Genomic DNA, 12,195 nt, shown 5'->3' on the forward strand with positions numbered 1-12,195 from the left:
GTCTAAAATGATAGCCATGTTGTATCCTACACTAAACTGGAGCTAATTCTGAATTTCCATTGAAAAAGGTCAGGCCCAAAGCTAAATTTTAATTTTTGAAAATCTATATAAAAAGGTATAATCAAGGACACATCATTTTAAATGTACTTTCATAACAATTATCTGCAAAATGTGACAAAATCCTACCTCACCCCTTTCAATTACTGCCTTGGCAATAACAGCTACGCTTTCAAGGCCCACTTTCTTACTATATATATATATATATATATATATATTTAAGATTTACTCCCTCCTACTCAGGGTCCTTACAACTGGTTTTCATTTTATAACAACTTTGTCATAAGAGTTTAGAGAAAAGTGCTGTGGCGAAACTGGCAGTTGTGGCTGTAAGCAGCCTGAAGGCTGCTCTGTCCCATGTGCTGTCAGCAGTGGTTACAGCTCCACAGTGAGCAGTGATGTGCTATAAGTAAATCTTGACCCACAGTGGAATTAGGGTCCTATTGCTATTAGCACAGGAATGAATGAGCATATTAGATGGAGAACTGAGGAATTAAGTCAAAATGTGAAGAACTAGTTAACAAAACAGACACAAAGCATGATTCTAAAGACGAGCCATACTCAATTTAAAGCTGTTAAGTTACATTTGCATCTATAGTTCATACAGAAAAACAGAGAATAAAAGGCTAAAGGCCTGCTTTCCTTTAAAATTTAAGCTTCTTAACATAGAAGCATTTTTCAGCATGTAAAATAAATACACAATTAAAATTACACTAGTACCCCTTAAAATACTGTTCCCCTAGAGCTTTAAACCATAGACACTTTACCAAATCAGGGAATTCTTGTGCAAAGTAACAGAAATTGCCGTAACTTGATACCAAGACAGTATATAATGGCAAGATGAGACACTGCACCTAAGAGAACCACAGTAAATTGTACTTCTGTAGTAAAGCTACAGCTCTTGCACTTCTGTGCAAGTCAAGATTCAAAGGCTGTCGAGATGTGCTTTCCAAGAACCAGGTAACTGCAAGGATTACAGTCGTAGTTTTTTTACCAGTCAAAGGAAAGGCATGCCAGTAAAATGTGTAAGAACATTACTGATGTTCATACTACTGAATAAAAACCCTGAATGAATGCAACAGTAAAATAAGAGGTGCATTATGAGAACCTGAAAGTGTCACCGATGAGGTTTGCTCATTTAGTACACCAGTATTTTTTCCTGAGTTAAAATATGGGTGCTGTAGAGTACTTTTTCCATACAGACCATTTCAAATTTAAAAATACACTAAATGCTTCAATAAAATTAAAAGCCACACAAGAGTCTCTTTTGTCATCTGTGACAGGAGGTCACTCTGAGCTGGGTAGGAAGTGTCAGTTACCAACCAGCAACTCTAAAGATGACAAAGGTAGAAGAATTTACAATTTGGACAGGAATCACTAGTTTCAACTTCCTTCTCTTGCACAAATGGTCAAAGAAGCTTAAAACTCTTGACAACCAGGGCCTCAATTTTATTATTTCAAACTGTTTCCATGCCAAAGTAATTTTTTGTAAGACTACTTCCAAATCTTTACAAATACACAGGAGAAAGTCCCATTCATTTAATGTTCTTCAATATTTTCATTAATCCATAAATTTTCCAATGGTGAGATTATTACACACAAATGTAAGAGGGGAAATGGATTCTTAATAGCAACTGAGCAAGCCATCTGTCACAGTAATAAAGCCCAGCTTCAAATACCTGAGGATTTGGGTATACAAAATAATAGAAAGCTGACTGGTGAAACTCAGGGTCTGTGTCTTCAAGTTTCATTGCCACTTAAATAAGTAGTAATGGATGCTGCCAGGCTATTTCAGGATTAAAATACTGAGTATACCTAAACTAACAAAGACATTGTTTTATCAGGCTCCTTAATATCTGCCATCATTACACTCTGCCTCATGTAATGCAGCAAAACCACGAGTGGAAATCCTCACGTTGATTTTGAAAGAGGTTCTTGAACATCAATGTGATCTAAGGGTTATTTTAACCAAAACTGTGGATTCCTTCCTGACAACAGATCTCCTTCTCCCCCATAATTTTCCTGAATATCTAAAAAGCACAATATTGCTCCTTTTATTGCTCCCAAGACACAGTCTCAAGATACATGTACACACACAGCTTTTCCAGAGTCCTAGGATTTATCTACACTATAACTGAAGTCAGAACAGTTGCATAGGTTATTTTGATGATGCCTGTGAAACTGCTTTATTACATCATGTACTGAAGTTTCACAATTTGAAATGCTTAATTTTTATATTTTAAATAAGGTTACTTTCCACTGAAGCAGAGTAATTTTTACTACACATAGGTAGCCAAAAAAAAAAAAAAACAAAACAAACCCCAAACACTGTATTTCACTTAGTTATTCTACCTCATAGTACTCTGTGAGGAACTTGAGAAACTTGAGTTGTACTGTATGCAGCCATGTATGTACAATATACAGCACCAAACAAGAACAACTCATTTGTCCTATTTTATTTCCAAGAACTGGCTGATTACCAAGCAGCTTGAACTTAATATACAAAGCAGACAGGAGAGAAGGATGTACTTTCTTTGCCTCCCAGATAATCAGCTTGTGGAAGAAAAAAAGGTATGTGAGAAGAGAGCAAGTCTTGTTCCTCCATGTGTTGGGAATGGATTCATCAAAACACTTCAAAATTCTTTCCAAATAGCTACTGAAAATTAAAGTATTCTGTTCAGCTTCTGGGGGAGAGGATGGACAGCAAGCCTGAGACATGTTGAGTGATTGTGATACTCAGATTACAAATGTAACTCATGTATGGGAAGCTCTAAGTTTTATGGAAGAGATTTGACAAAGCTATGTGGACAGGGGAGAAAGAAGGAAAAAATCTATGAGACAAACTGAGTACCAGAGAGAGCTGGTAGGTCTTACAATTAACTGGGATCTATTCAAAAGTGCTCTGTATTGCTCCTATCATCATTTGTGATCAAGAAATTCTAAAAACCATGTACTGTGTTTTGTAAGGTTGTGATGTCATTCAAAATGATTGGATTAAAGATGCAGGGAGTGGAACAGCCTTCTGGCCACTACATAACATACATCTCCATTACAAAAACACACACAGCAAGTATTCAAAAATAAAAAAACACCACCACCAAAACCTTGTAAGAAATGACTCTTCAAGCATTCCTTATTAATTGTGATTCTCTCTGGAACAATTCTCTAAATTCAAGCCATTCACCTGCACACAATAGCCATAATAACAATGTGCTACCTACAAAATTATATGAAAGCTCATAAAAATATTTATTTACTCAAGTACTCAAGTCCTATTTTTAAAGAAACTCCAGAAGAATTCTGGGAAAGTAAGTTTCACACCACATGGGAAAAGAAGACTTCAGAAAACTACTTTTAAGAGTATATTTAGTCTTATATATACTGGAAAATCATTGCAGATTTTGTATGGAATGTTACGTCTCAAAAATCTGCTGGAGTTCTCTGAAGGAATCAGTAAGTAGACACATGAGAAATCAGAGAGAGCATACCTGAACTTTCTATGGGCACTACTTTGTGTTCCTTAACAACGAGAATTACATTGCTACAGGACAAGTTGAAAAGTTTTCAGATGAATTACCAAGTTAAAAAGTAAGAAATTAACAGGTGAGTTTCACAGGAAGATGAAGCACATTGTGTTCAACACCACAGAAGTCTAGAAAAGGGTGAACTTTAAACTATCAAAGTTGCCGATAAGGTATTGAATTATTCAGGATAGCCAAGAATGGCTGAGTGAAGTTTTTCTCAAGGAACTCACAAAAGTGGATAACTTAACAAGAAATGGCAGGTGAAGATCAGCATAAACAAATACAAAGTGATATAGAGAGGAAAAAGAACTACTAATGGGAGAGTATTCAGGGTAATTATCAGTGTTTGTTGCCCTGCATTTTACTCTAAACAGCCATGATAGATTGCTGTTGGAAACCCAGCTAACTCACTACATTTGATTGTAAATTATATTATTCTTATGCATACTTAATTATTAGCAATACTGACCAATTGTATATGTGGATGATAATATATATACAGCAGAATGGCATTTGCCTAATGTTTAATTAAAACAATAATAATTAATATTTAATAAAATTTCTTTAAATTGAGCAGAGAACTAGCAAATACTAATATTTTATTTATATAAGAGAAAACTGAGCAGAGAGGAAGTGATCTTTTCCTAAAGGAAAGCCACATCCTTCCCTCCAGCCCCTCCTCCCAACATTCAGCATCACCAAAGAATATTCAGCATTTCTTACTCTTAGGCTCTATGATTTGGAAGCATCACATTATACCTTAGGTAAAAGATTTGATATTTATTGTATACTTTGTCCTAGTTGAAGAAGTATCCCAGCATATCTACAATGGATGTCTGATCTTCCCCCTTCAGTTCTGATACCACTGTAATTCCCAATGTATTTTTATTTTTCTTTTTAATTGCCCTGTCTCAGCCACTTCCATCTAATTAACACAAGAGTTGTCTCCCCTATGATACAGGATTAGCAAAGGGGTTTAGGAAGGGGAATACCATCGCAAAATCTATGTGAATTGGTAGATGAGTAGTAATATGGAAACTGCATGTTAAGACAAGCTTCCAGTTTTCATTCTGGCTTACTCAGAATCACCTAGGTCACAAATAACCTGAACATGATCTGGCTGGAGGCTGGCAAGACATGAGAAGAAAGTGCATCCCACTTGTTTTTTTTCCTGAACACTCATTATCATGGTCAAGGGCATAATACCAGGCTAGATGAAACATTTACCTGATCTATTACTCTTCTTATAGAACATAAAAAGGGTACATAGACAATACAAAATTATAAACACACACACACAAAGGAATAAATTTCCTTTATATATAAAATGGAAACAGAACATTAATCTAAAACTATTGTTTGTTAATAAGTAGTTGGACATACTAAATATAAGTTTCATCATAATGTTCAAAGTCCAACTCTTCTGAACCAATATCTACAAAAACTGGACATCACTCAAGCCAATTTCTGAATACAGAATCAATAAATTTACATTATCTCTGAGAATAACACATCTAAATTATTTACCTCCTTCTGATCAAGCTGCAGAGAAGATTTTATCAAATCACGGAGAGCAGTAAGTTGTTTCTTTTCTTCATCTTGTGTCTGCTTTATCTATGGAAAGAAACTGGGTTTGCTTTCTGGATGCAACTTGAATTTTTTATGCATTCCAAGATATAATTTTTAACATTGTGAACAGGCAGCTCAACTATTCTGTATTTCTGCTGTAGCTGAGTTTATTTTATATGTTCACCTTCTATGTATACAATATTGAAAGCAAGCTATCATGAATGTAAAACTTCACACGGTCACTCCTGGTACTCTCTAACAGTAACCAAATTAGTCTCTGAAACATTAATTAAATTAACTCCTATAACCTTGACGGATGACTTAAGGACTGAAAATAACCATTTAAATTAATCACAAATTACAATAGCAAATGGGATTATTGCAGCCAGTTTGAGAAAAATGAAAATGGTACCTAAATTGGTGACAATAGCATAATCTGATTCAAAGATTCCCACTATAAAGCAGTTTTATTTTAATATATTAAAAAATGAAATTTGTTTTTACTAATAACTGTAAAAACAGAATACAAAGTTTAAGATAGTTAAGATGTTTTTTCTTCAGAATAGCTATATTCAGTTTGAAATAAACCATTTAACACCCTTGTAGTCGTACCTAAAACATATTCATATTTTAAAAAATCCCATTTTCAGAGATTAAATTACTTATAAATAAACTTACATTATATAAGTCAGCAGCCAACTTTTCAATATATTGTTTAAGTTTATCAGCTGTTTTCAAGCCATCTTGGAAGAAACTACAATGAAAAATACTTGTGATTTATCAGGAATACATCTAACTTGTAACATAAAGCAGACTGTCTTGCAGAAAAAAACAGTAAAAATCACTAAAACTTATATAGCTTATTCCAAGTTCAGAAACAAAAAAACCCCTCTGTCCCAGTGTGAACTGCTTTACTATCCAACTAACCATACAACTGCACAGCTTCCACATTCTTCTACAGTAATATATTTCAGAAAGGTCTGATTATATTTTTCTGGACTGAAATGCAGCTTAATGTAATTTGTTGATTTAGTTTCACTGTATAAAAATACAATGAGCCAAAAAATCACTTCACATGTTAGCATATGAAATGGCAACAAATGAAAGGTGAGGTTATACATAAATAGAAATTTAACTTTATTTATTCTAAGTTACCAATCTGAAGGCAAGCAGTTGATTATTCACCACTACAAAGCTTTTTATGGTCATTGTTTCTTTAAGAGCTTTTTCTGGTTGTTGCTGTTTTTTGTGGGGGTTTTTTTGTTTTGTTTAAAACCCTTCCCAGTACTTTAAAAGTATGGTCATTTTCAAATACACCATTGTGACCTTAACAAACACTGAATTAGAGAGGGTATAAGTAGCTTATTTTTATCAGCTAGCCAACATGTTTCCCTTCAGTAATTTTTAAATTTTCTTTCCTTCATTTAAGTAAAAGCTGCTGCACGTTTGGCTCTGTGGTTCTCCTGATGATAAGGTCATATCTTACCCGTTTCAGCTCAAGGAACTTCAAATAAATTACTGGATTTCACAGTACAAGAATTTACAGAAGAACTATAAATAAAGCAAAGAAGCTATTTCTAGAAGTATATTCTAGATGTATTCCTCAGGAACTACCATTAACTGTATTTAACATGCTGCATTTTCCATTAGTCTCTTTGTCTCTCAGCCCTCTGCCCCACACACTTTCATACTCTACTGAAAGATAACAACCAAATAAAATGAAGCTGCAGACACTGGGTGGAAATTCCTGATGTAACCAAAACAAGTTTAATGCAATGGGAAAGAAACACTTGTGTAAAAGAGAAAATTTTAATTAAAGGTTAAAACATCCCACTTACTTGCACTGTGCATGGTAATACTTGATCAGGTTCTGTAGAAGATCCACGCCTTTTTTTGTCTTGATTTCATTAACCTTAATAAGATACTGCATAGACAGTGAAAAAAAATATTGATAGTCATGTCTCACAACCTTCAACAGTTTTCAGTCAATAAATTATTATTTGCTCAATGAATTATCTGTGTTTAACCTGGGTGCTGACTCATAAGCCACCAGTCCACCACAGTTAAGCAAGACAGAAACAGGCAACAGTTTATTTGGCCAAAACATTAAAAAAAAATCAAGGAAAAAGCTTCATCTTTTCCAACTGTTCCAAGATGTCCCTTTTGTTATGCTGCTGTAGTAATTAGTGAAACATATTAAAAATATACATATTATTCAATTTATAGTAATCACCACTAAAATGGAATAGAGAGAATTAATAATATGAAGAGCACCTTTATGGAAGTAATATATCACTATGATTTACCATTTTATTTTCAAATCTGCATAAAGCATGATGAAGAAAGACATCAAAAGTACTTCCCAAATGCCCAACCATAAAGCTGAAAAAACCCAAAATATTTCCATAAAATATTTTCACCCTGAGAACCTGAGCATAATTTAAAAACAAAGAAAAGGAATAAAGAAAAAAGAATCCAAATTTTGCAGAGTTGCTAAAATAATTACCTTTATGATGCTATATTATGTGACATTGAAATAGTTTCCTCCCTCTGCCCCCATAAAACAAAGAAGTAGATTTCAACACCTTTAGAGTAAGGCCCACAAGGGAATTTTCAGTTATGGTGTCATAATTAAAGGCTGAAACTCGTTTCTTACTTCACACATCTGCAGCTGAAAGAGTCGCCTTTCTTTCTCCATTTCCTCTGCTATCTCAGCTCCTGTTATTTCAGTTCTTATCATCCCATGCTGCTTTGCATGTTCTCGTTTTTCCTTTTCAATTTTTGTACTGAAATTTTAATTAGAAAACATTTTAGAAAATTTCTTCTACTATCATGCAATCTCTTTAGAAAACAAACAAAAAATTATGTCAAGAAATATTAAGATGCCATTCTGCAAATTAGTTCTTGACACCAGATTAGACTGTGACACCAGACCCTGTATGTCCAGAAGTAATGGAATCACAAAGCTGCTTCCTTTCACCCTTCAAATGTTTTCTCTAGTTTGTATGCTAATTGGGAAAAACCAAAAAATTCTCATTCTTTCCATGACACATGCACCAGAGTCTTCATCTCTACCTACTGCAGTGTAAACCACAAAAGTAAGAAATTACTGACTCATCAGAAAATAGGCAGAATATCTTAAATGTGTTTCATGCTCATAAGGAAGGAATTAAAAAAACATGACATGACTTACATGTTCAGAGAAACTAAACACTAATTCTGAAACAGTGAAATGCAAATATGGAAATGAGAGTTCAGGAGACGTTAATTAGAGCTTTACAATGTCTCTGTCCCCACCTATCCACTCTGCAGACTAAAAAGACACTCCATTTGTAAACAAACTTGAGATTCTCCATAAGGGCAGAAAAACCTATTTTCTAAATTTTTTTTTTACTAAAAGTTTTTCTTCTCCAGGAGCCCTTTTGAGAAAAAATACAGCTTAATCTGTACTTCTGCAGGTGACAAAACACTGTGTGCTTTGTATTCTTTCCTCACCAGAAAAAAAAAAATGTTTGCATAATGTTTGCTTGCAGAACAAAGCACTTTTCAGCACTGTGCCTCCAAACTTGACATGACTTTTTGGGAAACTGGGTTCCTCTGAGAAATCTAAGGGACATCTTCTTGGTCTTCATAAGTCCAAGTGAAATTTGCTTACAAAAACAACTAAAATAATAATAAAAAAAAGTACCAAGACAACAGGAATCTTTCTGTAAACTTTCCACATTCAGAACAGATTTACACAGATTATTTCATGTATTAAATCTGTATGAGATACCTCTGTCTTCTTTTTAATGGCATTTCTTATAAAGGGGATGGCAAAGATATCCCTGATTTTACACATACCAATTTGAGAGGCAGAAATTTTATACTTTTTTACTAGTTTTGCTATATAAAGAAAACTATTTAATATATTTTGCAAAATATGCAGGATCTGTAAGAACTAATTAACTAAAAAAAAAAATATTCCAATTATGCATATTTAGTCTGAAGGCTAAAGTGAGTTCAGTGCTGAGATTTTAGGACAAGAATCTCCTTTTTGCCTTGCATTAGCAACAACCTCATATCCAGTTCAGTTGTTCACAACGTTTCCACACTATAATGAATCTAAAAGGCAAAAGTTACTATACTAGTTAATAAAATTATGTTGTTAATAAATGCTTCAGTATTTCTTTGCTTTTTTCCACTCCTGGATAGATATAAATAAAGCTAATAATAAGATTAAAAAGGGGAGTATTTTAAAGGATACGAAAATCAATTAACTCCTGATCACTCCTGAATTCTGATAAAACTACTGCCCATCAGTTCCTTGAGCATTCTGAACCATTCCCCTAGTACTTATGCAACTACAACACTACTTGTTTCCAATCTTCTATTTTTATAAATAAATCTTCACCCACAGAAGACAGGTATCAAAATAAGAAATTACTTTTAAAACCTCAGATACTTTTAAATTCACACCAACTCAACCAAGCTCTCAACAACACGTATTTGTGCAACACAGTGTAAGATAAAAATCTCATAGTTTTTACAATTGGTAGATTTTATGTATATGATTATAAGAATGTGTAAATGCCAAATGAAATCTCCACAATACACTTTACAATGTTCAGTATCTATGCATTGTCTTCCTCACACTATAAAGAAATACTGGGCAGTCATTCAACTACTACATAGAAAACATAAAATATTTTATTTCTATTAGTGCAGAAGAGGAGTGAACAGAAGATGTGTCTTGCTCATATTAACAATATCCACAGACATCATGTAGCTGGGAGCAGAAGGAGAGAAAAAAAAAGGGGGGGAAGGGAGAGGGGGGGAGGAGGGGGAGAGGGGGGGAGGAGGGGGAGAAGGGCAATACTTACAATTTGGTTTCATAATCCTTCCAGGCTTTGTCAAAAGGTTTTTTGAGATCCTTAGGAAACATAAAATTTGCTTAGGGCATGTTTAAAACTTTGTCATTACAGTTATTCATAATAATCATAAGCAACAGGAAAAAAATTCCATTTTTCTTTAAAATTTTTTTACTTTAATTGAAAAAAAAGCTATTTTTTAATCTCAGAGTATCACGTTGCACCTTAAGATGGAAATTTACAATGACATTCTAAAGAAGCACCAGTCACACCAATTTTGAATTTGCTCTTTGGACTACATACAGAATATTAATGGATGCCAGCATAAGAAATAATCTCATGGGTGAATGGAAAAAGGTCACAAACCAGCTCAATCTGAAATCATTTCCATAAATAAGAAGTTAGTTTTCAACACTTACCCCTTTAACACCTTTTAAGTCTCCTTTTAATAGAGAATCCAAAGTGAAAATAACATTGTGGCTTAAACCCTGAAGCTAAAAAAGAAAAGTATTATAGTGTTACCAATCAAAAAGATTTATGATATCAAACTACTGCAAACAAGCTTTTTAACGTCACTTATGAATCACAGAGTGGTTTGGCTGGAAGGGACCTTAAGTATCATTACAATTAAAAAAAAAACCTTAACAGATGGAAATACATAGGATAATTTGTGAAGAAGGGATGTGAAGATAAATTGCCCCAAAAGATTACCAGAGGACATTTACAGGAAAGGGGAGAGAAAAAAGAGGCTTTAAACAATTGGGAAAAGCCAAGCACCATTCAAAATTAAAAAACAAAAAAATAATCAATCTGCAAGTGCTCCAAATGCTCTTCCAAAACCTCATCTAGACCAATTTAAAGACACTGACACACTCAGTTCCACCTATGCAGATCTTCATACAGCTTTTTAATGCACTATTGTAATGAATTACTGAATAAAGAATGTAATGTGGAACAGGAAAAGAAGCAGAAGTAGCAAAAAGCAGAGTAATCTATTCTGGTAGGACACTCAAGATTGCTGAAAACAAAGACCAGCACTGACAGTGGGCCAATGCAATGTAATTACCTTTATAATATATTACACAAGTGGGTCTCACTGTCTCATTCCCACAGTCTTATAAAAAGCCCAAACACTCACAGATGTATGCTATTTATATGTTTTAAGTTTCTGCTGTCATATTTAGTGTTACCTTCAACAGGTACATCTTAAAATAAGGTCCAAAAGAAGAGGTATCTGACACTGTCAATCGCTTGAAAATGATGCCTCAAATTTTTCTTCTTAACTGCTAATTGCAAGTCAAACACAGTGAGGGTCAAGTAACACCCTTTTAGAGAGAACCTCTGCAGAAATTAGTGTGTGGGCTTTTGGAAAAAAAAACCTTAAAGCACCTCGATAACTATCATCAGGACCAAGAAGCTGTTGTATTTTACATTATTCTGGAGAAACTAGAATACTAAGAAAGTTTGAAATTCCTCACCAGGTTCTTCAGCAGTGTTGATAGTTCTTTAGTAAGCGTGGAAAATTTAACAAAAGCTGTGCCAAGATCTGGATTATCCCGACTTAAAAAATTACTTCCAAATTTATCTAGCACTTGTGCATAGTTTTCTTCATTTTGAACATGATCTGCAAAGAAAAATTAAAAAGTCAGAAAAAGCTTCTCTTATATACAGTCAAAAAGGTCAAGATTATGTATTGCAATAGAGTGACAAACCAACTGAAAAACAGTACTTTAAAAAAACCCCCAAATTAATGCTATTGCTGGAATTTACAATATTAAAAACTAGTTAGCCAGTAGACATATACATGTTTCTTTTATATCAGTGACTTGAATTTGTAATATATCAACAAGATAAAGTTCTATAGTTAATAAAAAAGTAATAAGATCAGTAGAAGATCAAGCAGTGTAAGTATACACACTCATCTGGTAAACAACGTAAGAATTATCTACTGTAATAACTTTTTAACTGTAATGTAGAACTATTTTGCAGAATAAATACAGTCAATATTATCAGATATAACACTAAGGGAACAATTCTAAACCAGACTGCTACTTTAAAAGAAGAAACATCTCTTACAGATTAAGATTCCCTTCTCATCTGCTTTGTACAAATGAGTCATCCCACAGGCTGGAATGGATATTGATATATTGCCAAAGTAGTGCTTCAATATATTTAACAGTAAATTGCAAATACAA

General features: G+C 33.7%; 1 protein-coding gene across 1 annotated transcript in view; it reads right to left on the reverse strand.

The window, feature by feature from the left end:
* Window positions 1-12,195, reverse strand: part of ASAP1 (ArfGAP with SH3 domain, ankyrin repeat and PH domain 1) — a 141,135-nt gene that overhangs the window by 45,462 nt on the left and 83,478 nt on the right. The window contains 7 exon segments of the mRNA XM_030445593.1: window positions 5,109-5,195; window positions 5,829-5,904; window positions 6,989-7,074; window positions 7,807-7,936; window positions 10,013-10,062; window positions 10,420-10,494; window positions 11,479-11,624. Coding sequence (XP_030301453.1) covers window positions 5,109-5,195; window positions 5,829-5,904; window positions 6,989-7,074; window positions 7,807-7,936; window positions 10,013-10,062; window positions 10,420-10,494; window positions 11,479-11,624 — 650 coding nt within the window.

This window comes from Calypte anna, chromosome 2, assembly GCF_003957555.1.
Source record: "Calypte anna isolate BGI_N300 chromosome 2, bCalAnn1_v1.p, whole genome shotgun sequence".
NCBI classification, from domain to species: Eukaryota; Metazoa; Chordata; class Aves; order Apodiformes; family Trochilidae; genus Calypte; species Calypte anna.